This window comes from Bufo bufo, chromosome 5 (assembly GCF_905171765.1).
Source record: "Bufo bufo chromosome 5, aBufBuf1.1, whole genome shotgun sequence".
Lineage (NCBI taxonomy): Eukaryota > Metazoa > Chordata > Amphibia > Anura > Bufonidae > Bufo > Bufo bufo.
The window spans coordinates 288,483,072-288,505,761 of record NC_053393.1 but is presented as its reverse complement, the minus strand read 5'-3'; the positions used below and the strand labels follow the sequence as shown (position 1 = coordinate 288,505,761).

General features: G+C 43.6%; 1 protein-coding gene across 1 annotated transcript in view; it reads left to right on the top strand.

Moving 5' to 3' along the window:
- Window positions 1-15,097, top strand: part of RPRD1A (regulation of nuclear pre-mRNA domain containing 1A) — a 478,282-nt gene extending 463,185 nt beyond the window's left edge. The window contains exon 7 of the mRNA XM_040432354.1: window positions 14,948-15,097. Coding sequence (XP_040288288.1) covers window positions 14,948-15,097 — 150 coding nt within the window. The remainder of the gene's footprint in view (window positions 1-14,947) is intronic.
- The last annotated feature ends 7,593 nt before the right edge of the window (window positions 15,098-22,690 follow it).

Below are 22,690 nucleotides of genomic sequence, written 5' to 3'. Positions count from 1 at the left end.
ATGCACTAAGACAGCCAATGAACATCAACAAGACCTGTCCCGGGCTTTAGATGAATATGGGCAGCATCCTAGGGGGACCCTGTCCTCACCAGATTCACCTAATCCCTCTCTGGTGGCATCTCCTCATTGGTCGACCGGATCCTCATGGGTCAGTTCCCAGGTCATGGCACCAGGTCGCTCTCCTGATATACAATTGTCAAGCCTTAAAAGCGTGGGGACTCCCCACATCAACCCTCATTCTGAATTCCATACAAACCACTTGCCTGCGAAGCACAGGTCAGCTTCCACAACACCTGATGAAGACCACCGACTATAGCGGATTTACGTGCTCTTTTATGCTCCTTACCCTCTGAAGAGGACTTTTCTACCTTTGCGGTTAATATTTTGCAAGAATACATACAGGAATTTGCATAGAACTATCTACTCTCACCGAGTGGACTCCGTGGCTCAAGACCATATAATGGTGTTTGCTGAAGTGAAAGCTCTTCAGGTTGTCACCAAGGGACGCAAATTCACGCTCTTCAACAACACCTAGATGACTTGGAGAACTGTGGACGTCGCAACAATCTTCGCATTAGAGGTCTCCCAGAATCTGTTTCTACAGCTTACCTTTTTCCCACCCTTCTATCAATATTCAATAACCTACTGGAGCGCCCCAGGGCCACTCCCATTGAAATTGACAGGGCACACTGGGCACTCCGACCACCAACGCCTGAGGGCTCAAGGCCCAGAGATGTTATCTGTAGGAACCATTTCTATGCTGTTAAAGAACAGATCTTCTTCAAAGCCAGACAACGGCAGTCTCTGTCATTTGAAGGGTCGCCCATCATGATCCTCCAAGACCTCTACCGCTACACGCTTGCTCAACGAGCAGCATTGAAACCTCTCCTTACTCTACTGCGGGACCGAGGAATACCTTATCACTGAGGCTTTCCTTTTTCTTTGATAGTGGGTCATAAAGGTCAATCAGCTTTTCTCCGCTGCAGCGAAGACCTCCCTGGATACCTCCATAGCCTCCACCTATCATTCGTGGACATTGATCCGTGGCCCACCTTCATTTCGCCTAACTTTACTCCTCAGTAAAGACTCTCGAATTCACAAGCTTCTGCAAGAGGCACCCGGGGCTCTCCATACCATTCCCTTTGAAGACACGGACAACGATCCACTGTTCCTCTGCGGAATTCCCAGGCGTCTGCCCTGACCTGAGGACACTCTGGAGATGTTGTGCATTTTGATTTTTTTTTTTTTTTTTTGCCCATTATCTAATGCCTAGCAAGTTTTTCTTTTCAGTCAAATGGCAACTTCTCATATCCCGGTCATTAAGACCCCACAGGGTCTACCGGTACATACTACTCCAGACATTGCATCCACCTTCCATTCTTTTTATTCTGCTCTGTATAACTTGCCGACCTTGGGGACTTGCTCCTATCTTCTGCCACTCAGCTGACGGCGGAGCAATCGGCCAGCCTCGAGACTCCCTTCACTGTTGGAGAGCTTCAGGACGTATTTAAATCTCTTCCTGGGGGTAAGAGTCCGGCCCCGTATGGGTTAACAGCAAGGTTTTACAAAGTATTTTCAGAAAAAGTAACCCCCTTCCTTCTCGGGGTCTTCAACACTGTGTCGTCTGGGCTTCCTTTTATGGCATAGTCCACTGCATCTCACATAGTGGTCATCCCCAAACCTGATAAGGACCACCAGGTGTGTGCAACTTATCGCCCGATTTCTCTCTTAAACGTGGATCTTAAAATATATGCTAAACTTTTGGCAAATCGCCTGAAGGCATTTTTTTGTCATCTCTGGTTCACTCAGACCAGGTGGGGTTTGTGCCGGGAAGGGAGGCCAGGGACAACACCCTAAAGACACTAGACATTATTCATTATGCTAAGACTCACAACATACCACTCATGGTCTTATCTCTTGATGCAGAGAAGGCTTTTGATTGCTTCTCATGGCCCTCCTTACGCTCTACCCTTGCACATATTGGTTTAGGCCTCTTGTTCATCTCTAAGATACTCAACTTATACCAAGCTCCGTCGGCGAGGATAAAAATTTATGGGACCCTTTCTTCCCACTTTTCCATCCATAATGGCATCCACCAAGGTTGCCCATTGTCTCCCTTATTATATGTTCTGGTTATGGAACATCTAATGTCTGCAATACGTGATAACCCCGATATCCAGGGCATTCATATAGGTAATCAAGAGTATAAATGTGCGGCCTTTGCGGATGACCTATTGTTGTATATTACCAACCCCCGTATCTCCCTTTCGTGTCTACAGTCAGAGTTGTCTCGATTTGGGGTGTGGTCTAATTTTAAGATCAACATGTCCAAATCCCATGCCCTGAATATCTCTTTAGGACAGGACAGAGTTGCTTCACTTAAGGCCTTTACTTTCTCTTAACTCACTAAAGGCATTACTTATCTAGGGATTAATATAGGTCCTACTTTATCGCCTCTGTTTAAGGATAATTTTGTCCTACTTCTAATTTGATTCCAAAAAGATCTGAAATCCTGGCACCAGAAAGATTTTTCCTGCTTCGGACGGATTAGCATATCAAAAATGAATCTTTTGCCCAGTCTTCTTTATCTCTTGCAGATCATCCCCATGTGGATCGCCCTCTCCTTCTGGACCCAGATTTGTAAATGTTTCTTAAAGTTTGTATGGTCCCCTGGTAGACCACAAATACGCTGGGAAATGTTGACTCGCGCTAAGGATGTGGGTGGGGTTGGTCTCCCAGACTGCAGGCTATACTACCACTCTACAGCATACTCCCGGCTTTTGGACATGTTTCGGCTTTCTTCTCAGAAAGCGTGGGTTAATATAGTAAGGGACTTATCGCCCTTCACGTTGACTTCTCTCCCATGGCTGTGGAGTGTTTGAAAGACTGTGCTACCTGCTCTTTCTTTCACTTCCAATCATACATTCACCATTCTTTGGGGTATCAGCTCGGAACATTCTCTCATAGACCCGCAGGGACCCTTTACTCCCATTACTGATTACCCCCTATTCCCTCCAGGAGCAACACTTTTCTCACAGGCACCAAAAGCTCTCCTCTTCGATTTTGTCAGGTTCTCTCGGGGACATCTCTGAAACCTTTGGCCTCTATATTAGGTACTTTACCCCCCACACCAAAGCACACCTTCGAATATCTCGAACTTCAACACTTTTTCACTTCAATACTCGCTTCGCATAATTTTACAAGGAACTTGACAGCCTTCGAACAAGCCTGTCTGGGCCCTTCGGCTGTGTTCCAAGACATATCCTTTATATATAAACTACTTCTACAGCAGAGATCCTCCTTTCAGGCATTCAATTGTCCTCTTCCCAATGGCTCAGATGTTATATTTTTCACACAAAGCAGTTTAGCCACAAGAGCGCAAGAGACTTGCAATAAGATCCTGTCCCAGTGGTACAGAGTACCGACACTGCTACATAAATAGTATTCCTCGGTCACAGACAGATGTTGGAGGTGTGGGACATCGGAGGGCATGCCACTAAACATTTGGTGGCACTGCTCGGCCATTCTCGGCTATTCTCAAAATAACTGGTTTTACCAATGCCAAACATGCCAGAAGCTTTTCTCCTGTATGTTCTCGACCTCACCATTGCTGCATATAAAAATTCACTGCTCAAAAGATGCACGATTCTGGGGCCCCTGGGAAGACTTTTGCACCTCAGGACATACAGGACACTCTAATCTGATTCTGTGATCGGATCTTTAAACCTCTATATACACTCACCTAAAGAATTATTAGGAACACCATACTAATACGGTGTTGGACCCCCTTTTGCCTTCAGAACTGCCTTAATTCTACGTGGCATTGATTCAACAAGGTGCTGATAGCATTCTTTAGAAATGTTGGCCCATATTGATAGGATAGCATCTTGCAGTTGATGGAGATTTGAGGGATGCACATCCAGGGCACGAAGCTCCCGTTCCACCACATCCCAAAGATGTTCTATTGGGTTGAGATCTGGTGACTGTGGGGGCCATTTTAGTACAGTGAACTCATTGTCATGTTCAAGAAACCAATTTGAAATGATTCAAGCTTTGTGACATGGTGCATTATCCTGCTGGAAGTAGCCATCAGAGGATGGATACATGTTCTCATTCTGTTTACGCCAAATTCGGACTCTACCATTTGAATGTCTCAACAGAAATCGAGACTCATGAGACCAGGCAACATTTTTCCAGTCTTCAACAGTCCAATTTTGGTGAGCTCGTGCAAATTGTAGCCTCTTTTTCCTATTTGTAGTGGAGATGAGTGGTACCCGGTGGGGTCTTCTGCTGTTGTAGCCCATCCGCCTCAAGGTTGTGCGTGTTGTGGCTTCACAAATGCTTTGCTGCATACCTTGGTTGTAACGAGTGGTTATTTCAGTCAACGTTGCTCTTCTATCAGCTTGAATCAGTCGGCCCATTCTCCACTGACCTCTAGCATCCACAAGGCATTTTTGCCCACAGGACTGCCACATACTGGATGTTTTTCCCTTTTCACACCATTCTTTGTAAACCCTAGAAATGGTTGTGCGTGAAAATCCCAGTAACTGAGCAGATTGTGAAATACTCAGACCGGCACGTCTGGCACCAACAACCATGCTACGCTCAAAATTGCTTAAATCACCTTTCTTTCACATTCTGACATTCAGTTTGGAGTTCAGGAGATTGTCTTGACCAGGACCACACCCCTAAATGCATTGAAGCAACTGCCATGTGATTGGTTGACTAGATAATTGCATTAATGACAGGTGTTCCTAATAATTCTTTAGGTGAGTGTATATATATATATATATATTTTTTCTATTTTTTTTTTTTGTTGTTGTTCTCGTTTGTACTTTCTTGTTTACATATAGATTTAGCCCATTTCTATTAGGAGGGCGGATGTATCTTACAGTGTTGATTTTGAAATGGTATTTTAAACTGTTTTTACGTATGCTTATTAACACTTTAATATTGCAGAGTCTTGATTCTATTCGACGTGCAAATTACATATGTGCTATCATTTCGTAGCATACTTTTTCTTTCAAACTTTAATGTTATTTTATAACTGCTTTCAGTTACCTATGTGATTTCAACATATTTTTGACGTTTGTACGATTTTCTGTTCAAAAATAGTGAAAAACCCAATAAACACTTTTATTGTAAAAGATCCTGAAACCAGCCGCACAATCCCCATGAAAATTACCTATAGATTGTAATTATACATTGGTGTATGACGTAAATACAATGTAAGAGTAGTAGAACAATGAAGCTCCTTGCCAGAAGAAGTTGTTATGATGAACGTATTGAAAGAGTTTATAGGGAACATGTCACGTTGAATATGGTGTCTCAGCTAAAGGCAGTTTAAATGAATAAATTACAAATTCCTGCTCATTCTGGGCTTTGAAGTCAAGGAGGCAGTCCTATTAGTGATTGACAGCTAGCTCTGTATACACAGTCATAGAAGGAAGGCTGTCAATCACTGATAGAACCGTGTCCTTGACTTCAAAGCCCAGAATAAGCAGGAATTTAAAGTATGTAGGCAACCAGCAGGAAAGATACTAGAGGGCAGATAGGTGCCATGTAGGCTGCTAATATCAGTGATCTAATTCCAGGGATTGCAGTGTGGCAATTCCGGCAGTACACCCGGACTTTCCACACCACTGACGAAGGAGTCCAGGTGCAGTTCCGAAAGGTAGTTCAAAAGGAAAAGGCTGCCTGGGAGCAGGGGGAAGAAAGACTCTAATGGAGAAGATCTGGGAGCATTATTCTCCACAGTGCACCAGAGAGAGACCGAGATTCTGCACAAGGTGACTCTAGCATTTCTGCCTTTTTGCAGACTGTGACAAGACATACAGTGCTGCCCATAATTATTCATACCCCTGGCAAATTTTGACTTAAAGGGATTCTGTCACCAGTTTTTTACCCCCCCATTTAAAAATATAGTTATGTTCATGGAGCTCTAGCGATTCCTAATGTGGTCTTATAACCGAAATCTGTAGGCTCATTTTGTCTAAAAAACATTATAACTAACCTGTCATTCATCTCACAAAGGTGCCCAAGGGGATGCTCATGTCTTCTAGATGCCGCCCGCACCCGCCGCCGTTCGTGCCCAGCTCCTCCTTTGCTGTCATCAGCGCCGCCTCAGAATCCTTTGCTACGCCTCCGGCTCTCCCTCACTCCCCCCTCCTTCTTCCCTAACATCCCGCGCGTGCGCACAGGCCTCTGACAGGCTGGAGCCAGTGTTCAGGTCATCGGGAGGTTGAGCGAAGTGCCGGCGTATGCGCACTTCGCTCCATGAAGCCGGACGGAGAAGTCCGCACGTGCGCATCAGGCACAGGCCTGTGCGCACGCGCGGGATGTTAGAGAAGAAGGAGGGGGGAGTGAGGGAGAGCCGGAGGCGTAGCAAAGGATTCTGAGGTGGCGCTGATGACAGCAAAGGAGGAGCTGGGCACGAACGGCTGCGGGTGCGGGCGTCATCTGGAAGACATGAGCATCCCCTTGGGCACCTTTGTGAGATGAATGACAGGTTAGTTATAACGTTTTTTAGACAAAATGAGCCTACAGATTTCGGTTATAAGACCACATTAGGAATCGCTAGAGCTCCATGAACATAACCATATTTTTAAATGGGGGGATAAAAAACTGGTGACAGAATCCCTTTAAAGTTACCTTTATTCAACCAGCAAGTAATTTTTTTGACGAGAAATGACAGGTGTCTCCCTGTGCTGGCCAGGAGGATAGTTAGAGAGGTGAAAAAGAATCCAAGGATCACCACCAAGGCCATCCTGGTGAATCTGGGCTCTGCTGGTGGCAATGTCAATGGCAGACAATCCCACAGACACTGCACACTGCTGGGTTCCACGGATACATACCAAGGAGGATGCCACTTCTCCAGATAAGGCACACAAAAGCTCGCTTGGCCTTTGCAAAAGCTCATCTGGACAAAGAAGACGACTTCTGGTCTTCTGTGTTATGGTCAGATGAAACAAAAATTGAATTGTTTGGTGACAATGATGTTTCCTTCATTTGGCGTAAAAAAGGAGAAGCCTTCAACCCAAAGAACACCATCCCCACTGTCAAACATGGTGGTGGGAACCTAATGCTTTGGGAACCTAATCACAGTAAACGGCAGCATGAAAAAAGAGCAATACATGAGGATTCTCAACGACAACATCAGGCAGTCTGCAGAGAAACTTGGCCTTGGGCACCAGTGGACATTTCAGCATGATAATGACCCAAAACACACAGCAAAAGTGGTGAAGAAATGGTTAGCAGACAACAACATTAACGTTTTGGAGTGGCCCAGCCAGAGGCCAGAGTCCAGACTTGAATCCAATTGAGAATCTGTGGAGGGAGCTAAAGATCAGGGTAATGGCAAGAAGACCCTCCAACCTGAAAGATTTGGAGCTCATTGTTAAAGATGAATGGGCAAAAATACCTGTAGAGACATGCAAAAAGCTGGTCTGCAATTATAGGAAGCGTTTGATTGCTGTAATAGCCAATAAAGGCTTTTCTATACAGGGTGGGCCATTTATATGGATACACCTTAATAAAATGGGAATGGTTGGTGATATTAACTTCCTGTTTGTGGCACATTAGTATATGTGAGGTGGGAAACTTTTCAAGATGGGTGGTGACCATGGCGGCCATTTTGAAGTTGGCCATTTTGAATCCAACTTTTGTTTTTTCAATAGGAAGAGGGTCATGTGACAAGTTAAACTTATTGGGAATTTCACACGAAAAACAATGGTGTGCTTGGTTTTAATGTAAATTTATTCTTTCATGAGTTATTTACAAGTTTCTCTTTGTTTACAGCCATTGACATGTCGCCTAGGTTAACACGTGAGGAGCGGATAGAAATTGTGTTGATGTCTGGTGAACGCAGTAACCGGGTCATTGCAGCAGATTTCAATGCAAGACACCCTACGAGACCACCCATCTCCCATGCTACAGTTAGCAAACTGCTTGCTAAGTTTCGTGAAACTGGTTCAGTGTTGGATTTGCCAAAATGTGGACGCATGAAATCTGTCTCTAATGAGGAAACATCAGTGGCTGTCCTAGCTTCATTCAGCAAGAGCCCACAGCGTAGCACTCGCCGCATGTCACTGGAGAGTGGCATAAGTCGAACATCCCTTCGGCGGCTATTAGCTACTAACAAATGGCACCCTTGCAAACTCCAGCTACTGCAGCATCTCAACGAGGATGACCCAGATCGGCGAACTGAATTTGCAGAATGAGCAAAACAAAAATTGGAACAGGACCCTCAGTTTACACAGAAGATTTTGTTCAGTGATGAGGCAAACTTTTATGTGAATGGTGAAGTTAACAAACAAAACCACCGCTATTGGTCTGACAGTAACCCACATTGGATAGATCCCTCCAAGACTGTTGGAAGAAAAAAATTGATGGTATGGTGTGGTATATGGGATACAAAGATAGTGGGGCCATTCTTCATCAATGGAAACCTCAAGGCCACTGGATATGCGAAATTGCTACATGATGATGTGTTTCCCTCTTTATGCACTGAAGCTGGCACGTTCCCTGAGTTTTTCCAGCAAGATGGTGCACCACCACCTTATGGGTGTCAGGTCCGAGCATTCCTAGATGAACAGTTTCCTGGAAAGTGGATTGGTCGTCGTGGGCCAGTTGAATGGCCCCCAAGGTCTCCCGATCTGACCCCCTTAGACTTTTATCTTTGGGGTCATCTGAAGGCAATTGTCTATGCTGTGAAGATACGAGATGTGCAGCACCTGAAACTACGGATACTGGAAGCCTGTGCTAGCATTTCTCCTGCGGTGTTGCTATCAGTGTGTGAAGACTGGGAGAAGAGGGTTGCATTGACAATCCAACATAATGGGCAGCACATTGAACACATTTTATAAGTGGTCAGAAACTTGTAAATAACTCATGAAAGAATAAAGTTACGTTAAAACCAAGCACACCATTGTTTTTCTTGTGAAATTCCCAATAAGTTTGATGTGTCACATGACCCTCTTCCTATTGAATAAACAAAAGTTGGATTCAAAATGGCCAACTTCAAAATGGCCACCATGGTCACCACCCATCTTGAAAAGTTTCTCCCCTCACATATACTAATGAGCCACAAACAGGAAGTTAATATCACCAACCATTCCCATTTTATTAAGGTGTATCAATATAAATGGCCCACCCTGTAGATTATTGAGAAGGGTATTAATAATTTTGGACTGGACACTTTTTGCTCAAATGTAAATAAAAGCTGAGAAATGTTTTTTTTCCCACAGTAATGCCTCTTGTACATCGTCTTATTATCTTTTGGGAGACACCTATGTAATTTCCCGTCAAAAAATTACTTGCTGGTTGAATAAAAGTAACTTTAACCCCTTAAGGATGTAGGGCGTACCGGTACACCCTATTTCCCGAATCCTTAAGGACTCAGGGCGTACCGGTACGTCCTAACTTTAAATCGCGATTCCGGCGCCGCGGGGGTTAATCGGAACGGGATGCCGGTTGACCCGATGAACCGGAAAAAGACTGCGATTGGTGGCGTGATTATACACCACCAATCACAGTCCGAAGATTTGGAGAGGCGGTGCTGGCCCTGGTGCTGAATGCTGCTGTCCAGGGTGCTGATTGGTGCAGGGGAGAGAGGCGTGAGATTCAAACTTCCTGCGTTCCTCTCTCCCCTCCTCTTCCTGTTCTGCACGAGCACCCTGCAGCACCGTCCAGCACCAGCTTCTGAGTCCCCCTAATCGGCATCCATCACCCTCCTGCACCAGCGCTAAAAATATAAAATAAAAACGGTGCCAAAACAAAAATTTTTGGTCAAAATTTCCATTTGAATCCTTTTTTTCCGGTAATAAAGCAAGGGTTAACAGCCAAACAAAACTCAATATTTATGGCCCTGATTCTGTAGTTTGCAGAAACACCCCATATGTGGTCGTAAATGGCTATATAGCCACACAGCAGGGCATAGAACAACGGGAACTCCATATGGTTTCTGGAAGGCAGATTTTGATGGACAGTTTTTTTTTACACCATGTCCCATTAGAAGCACCCCTGATGTAGCCTAGACTAGAAACTCCAAAAAAGTGACCCCATCTAAGAAACTACACCCCTCAAGGTATTCAAAAGTTACTTTACAAACTTTGTTAACCCTTTAGGTGTTCCACAAAACTAAATAGCGAATGTAGAAACAATTTTAGAATTAAAATTTTTTGTTACCTTGCTTTAAAAAAGTGTAATATAGAGCAACCAAAAATCATATTTACCCCTAAAATAGTCCAGAAACAACAACCACCTTATCCGGTAGTTTCCTAGATGGGGTCACTTTTATGGAGTTTCTACTCTAGGGGTGCATCAGGGGGCTTGAAAGGGTACATGGTGTAAATAAACCAGTCCAGCAAAATCTGCCTTCCAAAAACCATATGGCGTTCCCCTTCTTCTATGTCCTGCCGTTTAGCCAAATAGTAGTTTACGACCACATATGGGGTGTTTCTGCAAACTACAGAATCAGGGCAACCCATTTTGAGTTTTGTTTGGCTGTTAACCCATTTTTTCTTCAGTAATAAAGTAAGGGTTAAAATGGAAAATTTTCCAAAAAATAGAAATTTCTAAATTGTTTTTCCATCTGCCATTAACTCTTGTGGAACACCTAAAGGGTAAACAAAGTTTGTAAACCCAATTTTGAATACCTTGAGGGGTGTAATTTCTTAGATGGAGTCACTTTTTTGAAATTTCTATTCTAGGGGTGCAACGGGGGGCTTCAAATGGGACATGGTATAAACAAAACCAGTCCTGCAAAATCTGCCTTCCAAAACCCATATGGCGTTCCCCTCTTTCTATGTGCTCCCGTTTGGCCAAACAGTAGTTTACGACCACATATGGGGTGTTTTTGCAAACTACAGAATCAGGGCAACCCATATTGAGTTTTGTTTGGCTGTTAACTCTTACTTTATTGCTGGAAAAAATGGGTTAAAATGGAAAATGTTCCAAAAAATAGAAATTTCTGAATTGTTTCTCCATCTGCCATTAACTCTTGTGGAACACCTAAAGGGTTAACAAAGTTTGTAAACCCAGTTTTGAATACCTTGAGGGGTGTACTTTCTTAGATGGAGTCACTTTTTTGAAATTTCTATTCTAGGGGTGCAACGGGGGGCTTCAAATGGGACATGGTATAAACAAAACCAGTCCTGCAAAATCTACCTTGCAAAACCCATATGGTGTTCCCCTCCTTCAATGTCCTCCCGTTTGGCCAAACAGTAGTTTACGAACACATATGGGGTGTTTCTGCAAACTACAGAATCAGGGAAACCCATTTTGAGTTTTGTTTGGCAGTTAACCCTTGTTTTTTTCCAGGAAAAAATTTATTATATTGGAAAAATTTGCAAAAAATCTAAATTCTTAAAATTTATGTCCATTTGCCATGAAGTCTTGTGGAAGATCTAAAGGGTTAACAAAGTTTGAAAAAACTGTTTTGAAAACCTTGAGGGGTGTAGTTTCTAGAATGGGGTCATTTTTGGGTGGTTTCTATTATGTAAGCCTCACAAAGTGACTTCAAACTTGAACTGGTCCATAAAAAGTGGGATTTTGAAGATTTCTGAAAAATTTCAAAATTTGCTTCTAAACTTCAAAGCCTTGTAACATCCCCAAAAAATAAAATATCATTCCCAAAATGCTACAAACATGAAGTAGACATATGGGGAATGTAAAGTCATCACAATTTTTGGGGGTATTACTATGTATTACAGAAGTAGAGAAACTGAAACTTAGCAATTTGCAGATTTTTCCAATTTTTTTATGCTAAAATTTTTTCGTTTTTGACCCAATTTTAGCAGTGTCATGAAGTACAATATGTGACAAAAAAACTATCTCAGAACGGCCTGGGTAAGTCAAAGCGTTTTAAAGTTATCAGCACTTAAAGTGACACTGGTCAGATTTGCAAAAAATGGCCAAGTCCCAGTGGCGTACCGCCAATATAGGCAGACCACGCCGTTGCTATGGGGCCCGCGGCACAGGGGGGCCCGGAGCACATGGAAGGCCCCGCCCCCTCCATCTACTCTGCACAGCAGCGGCACATGTGTTATCTCCCTCCCGCCCCCTCCCCTTTCGATGATCTGGGCTGCGGGCGTGCTGCATTTCACACTGGCCAATCAGCATTTCACAGCACAAAGATCCTGCTGCTGATTGGCCAGTGTGTTTCGCTGGCAGGCGCCTCCCAACTTTTCAAGTACACAGAGAGGCGCCGCGTGCACCAGGCGTAGCATCCTCTCTGCGCTTATGTCATCAGCCAGCGCCAGTTGGCAGTGAGTGCAGCCCCCCCCCCCAGACCGCAGCTAGTGACTAGTTCCCCAGCAGCCGTAGAACAGCCTGGGGCAGGCCAGAGCGACGGCAATCGGAGAGAGACTGGGAGGATCGATGGCAACTGCACAGAAGAGCAGGTAAAGGCTGAGGCAGGGGCTGCTGGGAGTGAAATGTGGGGCAGGAGGGGGACGGAGCCTAGGAGCGGACAGTACTCCGGCCATGTAGGCTATGTTGTACAACATCTGTATACACTGACCCTGCACCCTGTATACACAGTGTATACAGGGTGCAGTGTCAGTGTATACAGTTATATGGAGTACAGCACTGTGTATACGGGGAGCAGGGTCAGTGTATTCAATATAAACAGGGTGCAGTGTCAGTGTATACAGTTTTATGGGGCACCCCGTATACACTGCTGTACCCCATATACCTGTATACATGGATCCTGCACCCCGTATTCACTGCTGTACCCCATATACCGCATACATAGACCCTGCACCCGTATACCCCGCTTTAAAGGGGTAGTCTGGTTGTTTGAAGCTATCCCCTATCCAATGGAAAAAGAGGGCGTGGCGGGGAGGAGCCAAGGCAGTTAATGGGATGGGCAAAAGGTGGTAGTGGGCGGGGTTGGGGGCCCTATTCAGACTCTTGCTATGGGGCCCAATGATTTCTATATACGCCCCTGCCAAGTCCTTAAGGTGAAATAGGGCTGAGTCCTTAAGGGGTTAAGTCAAAATTTGCCAGGGGTATGAATAATTATGGGCAGCACTGTATGGCTGTGTGAGAACTTGCTATTGTTTTGGCTGAAGATAAGCACTTTATGTGCTTGAACTTTAAACGGCTCTCGTTAGCCATCCTGTTGGGATAATTTATTTTATTTTATTTTTATTATAAACCCTTATGCTGAATCCAATCCTGCTAGTTGCCTACCATTACTCCCACAATTAATAAATTACAAATTATACTGAATATTTTCCTACAAAACTATGTTCAGTTCCTCCTGCTCTATAGCATGTTGCTGGCAGATCACACCGCATTTTCATGTTGACAGGTTCCCTTTAAAAAGAGCATGTCAAAATGTTTTTGCCTAATAAACTAAGCATAGCAGCATGTAGAGTTAGACATTTAAAGGGAACTTGTCATGTTGAAAATGGTATCTGAGAAAGAATCAGTATAATTTGTATTTCATTCATTTAAATTCCTGCTCAGTCTGGGCTTTGAAGAAGGAGGTCCTACCAGCGGTTGACAGTTATCTCTGTATGCACAGTCATAGAGCGAAGGCTGTCAATCACTGATAGGACCGTCCCCATGACTTCAAAGCCCAGAATGAACTGAAATATAAATGTATAAAATACAAGTTTTACTGAATCGTTTCCCATAAAACTATATATCAAACTGCTCGGCTCCTCCTGCTCTACAACATACTTCTGTCAGAATGCTTCACATTTTTCTGGTGATAGGTTCCCTTTAAATCATTACCTTTCTATTGGAAGTCTGTTGTTGCTTGTTGTTGTTATATGCTTAGCTTAATAGGGTTATCCCATGAATAATGTAAAAATGAAAATCAGATGTCTTATAGTACATGTCATTGTAACAAAGCTAGAACCAGCCCTGTATGTCACATGGATCCAGAGATCTGGCAATTCATTGCTCCAATTGTTCTGCTAGATTGAATTCAAGCTGTCAGCTTAGGGGACATGTCCTTTCTGCTGTAGCTGGTGACAATTAAAGGATGGAACTGAGCATGTGCTTCCATCTCAGTAAGCAGGACAGAGAAATTAGAAAGGAAAAACACCAGGTGGCGCTATACAGATAAATTTAGTTGAATAATTCAGAATCTAAAATACATTTGTAATTATATGTAACTACAAAAGTATTCAGATCCAGTTGCCGGTTTGAAAACTGGAGAATATTTTTTTGTGGTACAATCCCCTTAATAAGCAAAAACATGCTGACAGACTCCATTCAAAAAGGTGATGTAAAAAAGAAGGGCTTTGATCCTAATGAATAATAGAATGCCTCAAAGCCAATCTCTGTTATAAAATAAATGGAATATTGTTTTATTGCAATATAAGTAGTATCAAAGAAGGTAAAGCACAAATGAGCGGTAATAATATGGCAGATTACATAGCTTCCAGCCAGGGAGTCCAATCATTTGAATAGTAGAGAACCACCCCTTTGAAGTAAATGGTATGGAGGAGCTGTAATTGCACTACTGTAAAGTCAGCGGCGAGCAGGTAAACAGTGAGGAGAACACAGCTCTAGTACGAGTACTGCGTTCTGCTTATATTAAAATAAAAAGTGAAAAGTCCGTCCTGTGTCCCAACACGGACAGTTACTTGCGCTGCTGCTGGTCCCGGAGTAGTGTGGTAGGTAATTCACACTGGATATACAGATAATGAAGGTTTTGGAACCGCGCTGCTTGAGACTATGTTCCCCGGTCAACAGTGAATAGCACAGGGCACCGGCCCCTCTCCTCTTCACCCAAAGGATCCGATCTTCCACAGACCTTCTCCTCTACAGGGTTTAAGAAGATTGGCAGAATAGTGAAGCACCCTTTTGCAAGTTAGTTTAAAAGGTTTTATTCTACTCACAAGAGTCGGTAGACAAAAAGCATATAACACAATAAAACCGTCAGGATTTAATTTTGTGTATTACCTTATTTTCAATTTTTGATTTTCAGGAATACAAGCGCAAACTAGCAAGGGTTTCCCAAGTCCGCAAAGAACTGCGCCTACGTATTCAAAATCTGCCAGATCTTTCACGTCTACCAAATGTTACAGGAAGCAGAGTCCATTTGCCGTATGCTGGAGATCTCTACAATGATGATTGACAGGAAGCAATTAAGTCACATACCTATAATGACTGAACATTTCCAGCTTAGAATAAAATGAATTTTGTTAGTGTTTTTGTATCGCAGTGTGGCTTAACCAAGTTATTTGGGTGTAAACAAAATGTTTACAGTGTGTTAAAATGTGGCCCTTATTCTTCAAAAAGACCCAGTTTTTAACAGAATTGTTCTGTGAATAGTTTTTTAATAGTTCACTATTCAAAAACTTTGGTTCCCCTTGTAAAATGTGTTTAATTTAGTTTAGTGTAAATTATTTAACTGACCTTCTGTGTACAAATATCTGAAATAATGAAAAATCTGTACATTACTGCTTTATCATTGCAAACACTATACCTACATTTTGTTACTCCTCATTTTGTTTTTTCTTAGGCTACTTTCACACTTGGGGCGGAACTGCCTGCATCTGGCAATCTGGACGCAAACTTATGCATTTGTGAGACGGATCCGGATCCGTCTTACAAATGCATTGCAATACCGGATCTGTCTTTCCGGTTGTCATCCGGAAAAACGGATCCGCAATTTATTTTTTTCACATTTTTAAAGGTCTGCGCATGCACGGACCGGAAGAACGGATCCGTCAATGCGGCAATTTTAATGCTGAATCAGGCACTAATACATTTCAATGGAAATTAATGCCGGATCCGTCATTCAGGCAAGTGTTCATTTTTGGCCGGAGAGAAAAATGCAATATGCTGCGGTATTTTTTCCAGGCAAAAAACGTAAGAGGGACTGAACTGATGCATACTGAACAGAATGCTCTCCATTCAGAATGCATTAGGATAAAACTGATCATGTTTTTTCCGGTATTGAGCCCCTAGGATGGTACTCAATACCGGAAAAGAAAAATGCTAGTGTGAAAGTACCCTAAATTGAGACATCATGCCAACAATACAGTATCCATTTGGACAAACCTAGAACAATTTTGTATGGCCACAACTCTGACCACCTGCACCAAATGCAGGTAAACACATGTAAGATTCACACGAATTTCCATACGGATTTATCTGCGTTTCTGCATCATATCGGTCGTGGGTAAACTGTTTGAAGGTTTTCTAAGAGATGCTATCTTGGAGTACCTTAATGAAAATAAGCAAATAATGCCATATCAGCATGGCTTTATGAGGGATCGGTCAAATAAATTTAATCAGTTTCTATGACACTGTACCGCATAAAAGGTTAGTATATAAAATGAGAATGCTTGGACTGGGAGAAAATGGCACTGGCTCAGTGATAGAAAACAGATGGTGGTTATTAATGGTACACACTCAGATTGGGTCACTGTCACTTGTGGAGTACTTCAGGGGTCAGTATTGGGCCCTATTCGCTTCAATATATTTATTAATGATTCCACAAATAGAAATAAATAAGCGGCACTCACCATTCGATGCAAATATTTCTTTTATGCTGGGTACAGAGAGGGGAATGCCAAACAGTGCAATCACAAAAACATGGCGACGGCCGTTTCGCGTATCACCGCTTAATCTGGCCAATACTGACAACCCCTTGACGCAAATTACATAATCCTTTATGCGCCACACGCGCTAACTTAGGCGCGTGATGCTGGCGTGGGCTGTCGCACATCATTGCGAGTGCAGGCCACGTCAGCACCCCCTTGTTGCTGACGTGGCCTGCACTCGCAATGATGTGCGACAGCCCACGCCAGCATCACGCACCTAAGTTAGCGCATGTGGCGCATAAAGGTTGATGTAATTTGCGTCAAGGGGTTGTCAGTATTGGCCAGATGAAGCGGTGATACGCGAAACGACCGTCTTCATGTTTTTGTGATTGCACTGTTTGTCATCCCCCTCTCTGTACCCAGCATAAAAGAAATATTTTCATCGAATGGTGAGTGCCGCTTATTTATTTCTATTTGTGGAATCATATTTGTACTGGATAAGCTGTGCACCACCAGATTGCGAGAGACCGTGACCCCTGTCCTCTCCATGTGACTGGTGGCGAAGCGAAAGTTGCCGTAGTGCCACCTAACCCTGGACTCTATATTATTATTTATATTTATTAATGATCTTGTAGAAGGCTTGCACAGTAAAATATCAATTTTTGCAGATGACACTAAACTGTGTAAAGTACTTGACACGGAAGAGGACAGTATACTGCTACAGATGGATCTGGATAGATTGGGCAGAGAGGTAGCAGATGAGGTTTAACACTGACAAATGTAAGTTTATGCACATTGGAAGGAATAATGCAAATCACCCGTACATACTAAATGGTAAAACACTGGGTAACAGTGACATGGAAAAGGACCTAGGAATTTTAGTAAACAGCAATCTAAACTGTGGAAACCAGTATCAGGCAGCTGCTGCCAAGGCCAATAAGATAATGGGTTGCATCAAAAGGGGCATAGATACCCGTGATGAGAACATAGTCCTACCACTTTACAAATCACTAGTCAGACTACACATGGAGTACTGTGTGCAGTTCTGGGCTCCTGTGAACAAGGCAGACATAGCTGTCACGAGGGTGTCAAGAGCCACGTCTGACTCCGTTATACCCGGGGTCAGGAAGTCGCAGCGGGTGGCTGTGCGCTCTATGTATAAAGATAGTGCTGTTTCTTAATGGTAGCTTTCTGGGTTTGCTTTGCAACCCTTTTTGGCTCACTCAGGGATCCGTAGCTTCTTCTCCTCAGCTGTTTCTTGTCCAGCACTCCCAACCTCCTTATATTCCCCTCTCCCACTTCTCTGGTTGCCAGATATAGAGCTTCCTGCCTGGACTTCTATACTGACCCACTGGAGCTGAGTAGCTGTGATCCCTGGTTGTTGTTCCAGAGCGTTACCCTCCGGATCCCTGTTGGACTTTTGTTGTCTGCTGTTGTCGCCCACCTGGGATTATATGTTTTGTCTGTATTGTCTGTTCTCTCCTTGGTGTTTTCCTTTAGTGTCAGTGGTGCAGACTAGTGATCCCACCGCCCTGTTCACTACGTAGGGCTCATCTTAGGGAAAGCCAGGGTTTAGGCACGTGATCGGCGTACGGGTGAGGAACCCGTCTAGGGACGTCAGGTGCCAGCCTCAAGGTGAGTCAGGGGTCACCACCTTTCCCTCTCCCTTGGCCAGGGCCTTCCCATTTCCCTCCCTTTGCGTGACGCCGGTCATGACAATAGCACAGCTGGAGAGGGTTCAGAGGAGGGCAACTAAAGTAATAACTGGAATGGGTAGCCTACAAAATTAGGATTATTCACTTTAGAAAAAATGCAACTCAGGGGAGATCTAATAACTATGTATAAATATATCAGGGGTCAGTACAGAGATCTCTCCCATCATCTACAGTATTTATCCCCAGGACTGTGACGAGGGGACAGCCTCTGTGTCTGGAGGAAAGAAGGTTTGTACACAAACATAGAAGAGGATTCTTTACGTTAACCCCGGGTTCACACCTGAGCGTTCTGAAAGGAGCGCTCTGTATGCGCGATTGTACCGGCGTTTACAAGCGTGCATACAGAGACAAGCGAACACACATTTTCGCGCGTTCCCGAAAGTCTATGTACGGGAACGCGCGACAAACACCCAAAAAGAACGCTCAAGTACTTGTTTGAGCGTCGGGCGTTTTACAGCACGATTGTACGCACTGTAAAACGCCCAGGTGAGAACCATTCCCATAGGGAAGCATTGGTTTCTCCTTGCTGTGCGTTTTACAGCGCGTAGGAACGCGCTGTAAAACTCTCAGGTGTGAACTGAGTGTAAGGGAGACTATGGAACTCTCTGCCTGAGGAGGTGGTGATGGTGAGTTTACTAAAAGAGTTCAAGAGGGGCCTGAATGTATTTCTGGAGTGTAAAAATATTGCAGGCTATAGCTACTAGAGATGGGTTGTTGATTCATGGAGTTATTCTGATTGCCTGATTGGAGTCGGGAAGGAATTTTTTTTCCTTTTAAGTGGGGAAAATTGGCTTTTACCTCACAGGGTTTCTTTTTGCCTTCCTCTGGATCAACTTGCAGGCTAACAGGCTGAACTGGATAGACAGATGTTTTTTTTCCGGTCTTATAAACTATGTTACTATGTTTATATTACGATTCAATGCAGTTTTGAAGAAGACCTCATTCTTCATTGGAAAAGGGTGAAATCCGCAGCTAAAACTACAAACATAATTGACATGCTGGAAAAATCCTGCAAAGTGTACATGAGGTTTGTTTAACCACCTAACAGTTTTGCCTGAGCTCAGCTCTGGCTTTGGGAAAAGCACTTAAAGAGGACCTTTCATCAGAATCAAGTATGTAAACTGAATATACATACATGGAGAGCGGCGCCCAGGGATCCCCCTGCACTTACTATTATCCCCGGGCGCCGCTCCGTTCTCTGGTTATAGGCTCCGGTAAAGTCACAGTTAGGCTCCACCCATTTGAGCCTGCCGGCGTCTCTTTCTCCTATGTTGTAGCGCTGGCCAATCGCAGCGCTCAGCTCATAGCATGGCTAAGAGCTGAGCGCTGCGATTGGCCAGCGCTACAGCATAGGAGAAGGAGACCGCGGCAGGCTCAAATGGGTGGAGCCTAACTGTGACTTTACCGGAGCCTATAACCAGAGAACGGAGCGGCGCCCGGGGATAATAGTAAGTGCAGGGGGATCCCTGGGCGCCGCTCTCCATGTATGTATATTCAGTTTACATACTTGATTCTGATGAAAGGTCCTCTTTAACTGTTCTGTTGCAGCCAAGCTCGGGCAGAAGGGGAATGGGTGGGCTGCTTTAGCTGCCCATTTCTCAAGATTGGTAGCAGCTTGAGACATGGGCCTTGTCTTGTTTGAAAGCTTGCATTCCAGGCTTTTGATACAGAATGACAGCACTAGCACAACATCAACAGGAGATATCCTTGCTTGAAACTGAGTCAGGAATAAATGCGGTAAAACCTGTTTTTACTTTTTCTTTCAGATGCATTCAATGCATCCCAATTTCTAACAGCGATATCTTCCCATGTAGTGAAAATAATACTGTGATTCTGGCATTGTTTGAAAGCTTGGATTGCAGCTAAAGCAGCATTCTCCCCCCACCCCCTTCTCTTCAGTTTGGAGAAGGAGGGGAAAGCAGTTGGTGAGCTGACAGTCTGCAGGAGGAGAGAAAAATAAATAAAAAAAATATATATTTAAATTTGGCCTTATTATTATTATTGTACTGACCCACATAATAAAGTTGTGTTGTACAAAGTTATTTGTACTACACAACAAACACCATAAATAAATTCCACAAAATAATGTTAAAATTGCTTTTTTTTTTCTTTCTCCCTACAAATAAAATAATAAAAGTTATTTAATACACTATACCTGTATATACCTCAGAATGGTTCCTAAAAAAACTACAACTAATCGTGCAAATTTTTTTTAAAAAAAATTAAGAAAAAATGAAAACGTTATGATTGCTGGAACACAAAGGGGAAAAATGTTAAAGGTCCTTAAGGCTAAAATTAATTATATCACTAAGGGGTTAAAAATGCAATTGTGTCCCTGAGTTGTGCACCAACAAGATTCACATCAGGCACATGGTTGTGATAAAGGGATCCAGATGTTAAAATTATTGTTAGGAGTAGGCAAGCCCTCCCTTTACATTCCTGTAGTGGGTCATCACCTCTTCCATGTCCGTCCAGGCCGGAGATTGTAGCAATAGTAATATGGAACAACTTCACAGAAACCAGTGCCCTATCATAAAATGTGAAGATGTCGTGTACCAGCTTTATATAGACCAGAACCGTTAGAAAGGTCAGGAAAAGGCTAGTGTCCTTTCCAGCCGAGGTCACACATGAAACCCCTATTTTGCAATATACATCAAAGAAATAAGTGGACAAATCTATATTTGACCCACGTGCTTACTCCTGAGAACTCCATGGCCATGTATGTGCGTCTACGATATCAAAGTCAAATCGATCCCAGCTCAGTAACAGGATGCAATTAGATAACTCCATCTACCTGCCATTATCTCCACCATGTTTGGTTTGCACGTGTGTGGGACAGTCAGACGGAGTGGATGGAGGTAATATGAAATTGCTAAGGTGAATACCCAAAAGATATTTCAATACCAAGATTTTGAGGCAGACTTGGTTTTCAGCAAGTCGTCATGCAAACTGTCATAAAGGGTCATTACCATACTCCCTGGCCTCCTCTGACATCACATGTGGGTGGTGATGGGGGGATGATACTGACCATTGTTAACACATACAGGGAGAAAAGCAAACTGGGGGATCACTAGCTTGATGTACTGACTAATATTTCTGCTTCCCCAGGCAACCGGACTTTACCGTCCCGTAACTAATTAAGTTCTGTTTTTATCCCTTTTATTTCACAAACTGTTATTTTGCACTGTATGTATATGTCTATATTTTATTTTGTCTTTTCTCTGATAACCCTATTGTTTGTACCCACTGTCCTTTTTTTTATATTAAAACTTCACTTTAATAAGAGCCTTCTTGTGTTCTAATGATTTCATGACCTTAAAAGAAGCGTTACTTAGATTGATTTATTAACCCTGTGAATGCTAGCAGCTGTAGAGAGTACTTAGGTGTTATTTTGTGCAAAGGTGTCTCGTCAGCCTGATATGATGAGTGGTGGCAGCTAAGATTGATTCGTTTCAGGATGGAGTGCTGACAGAGAGAGGTCCATTGTGACCCTGCAGGCTCCCCTCCTGAATCTAAGTCCCTGATCCTGACAGAATTGGTGGCAAGCAGTGGGAAAGATAAATTTTTATTAGAACATTAAGTGTTTGGTGTAATAAATTATTCCTGACACTTAAGGGCTGGGTTATCTTGTAGAAGAGCATCTCAGTCTACAGGAAGGCTCTCAGTGCATACAACTGGTTATTCAGACATATTTATATGCAAACAGTTTGTCCCTAGACACCGAGAGGGTAACAGGGCCAACTGTACAGGCAGACGATTTCATCGGGTACCCAGTCAGAATGATTACACTGCAGGCAGCTGGTAGTGCCTTTCCCATTCAGAGACCAACACTTGCGAATAACCCATGAGATACCCCTTGTTGGCCATTTGGGTATACGCAAGACAAAATACCGTTTGAAAACCACATTTCTATTGGCCTGGTATGGGGAATGATGTGACCAATTACTGCCGTTCCTGCCAAAGGATGGGGAAGTCTGGACCTGTTCACAAGGCTCCCCTAATCCCTTTGCCGATAATTGATTAACCTTTTCAGAGGGTGGCTGTGGATCTCATAGGTCCCTTAACCATACCCAGCAGCTCTGGAAAGCATTTTATTCTGATGTTAGTGGATTACACTACCAGGTACCCGGAAGCTGTTGGTCTATCTTCCATCAGGGTGAATAAGGTAGCCAATGCCCTTTTGACCATATTCTCGAGGGTAGGATTTCCCAGGGAGATGCTGACGGATCAGGGGACCCAGTTTATGTCAAACTTGATGAAGTGCCTCTGTAAGAAAATACAGGTACAACACCTGGTGGCCAGTTCCTACCACCCGAAGACCAATGGTCTTTGCGAGCGATTCAACGGAACTCTTGAGCAGATGCTCAAGTTGCTTGTGGAGCCCCAGGGACGGGACTGGGAGCATTATCTCCTGCACCTGTTATTTGCTTACAGAGAAGTTCCAAAGGCTTCAACTGGTTTCTC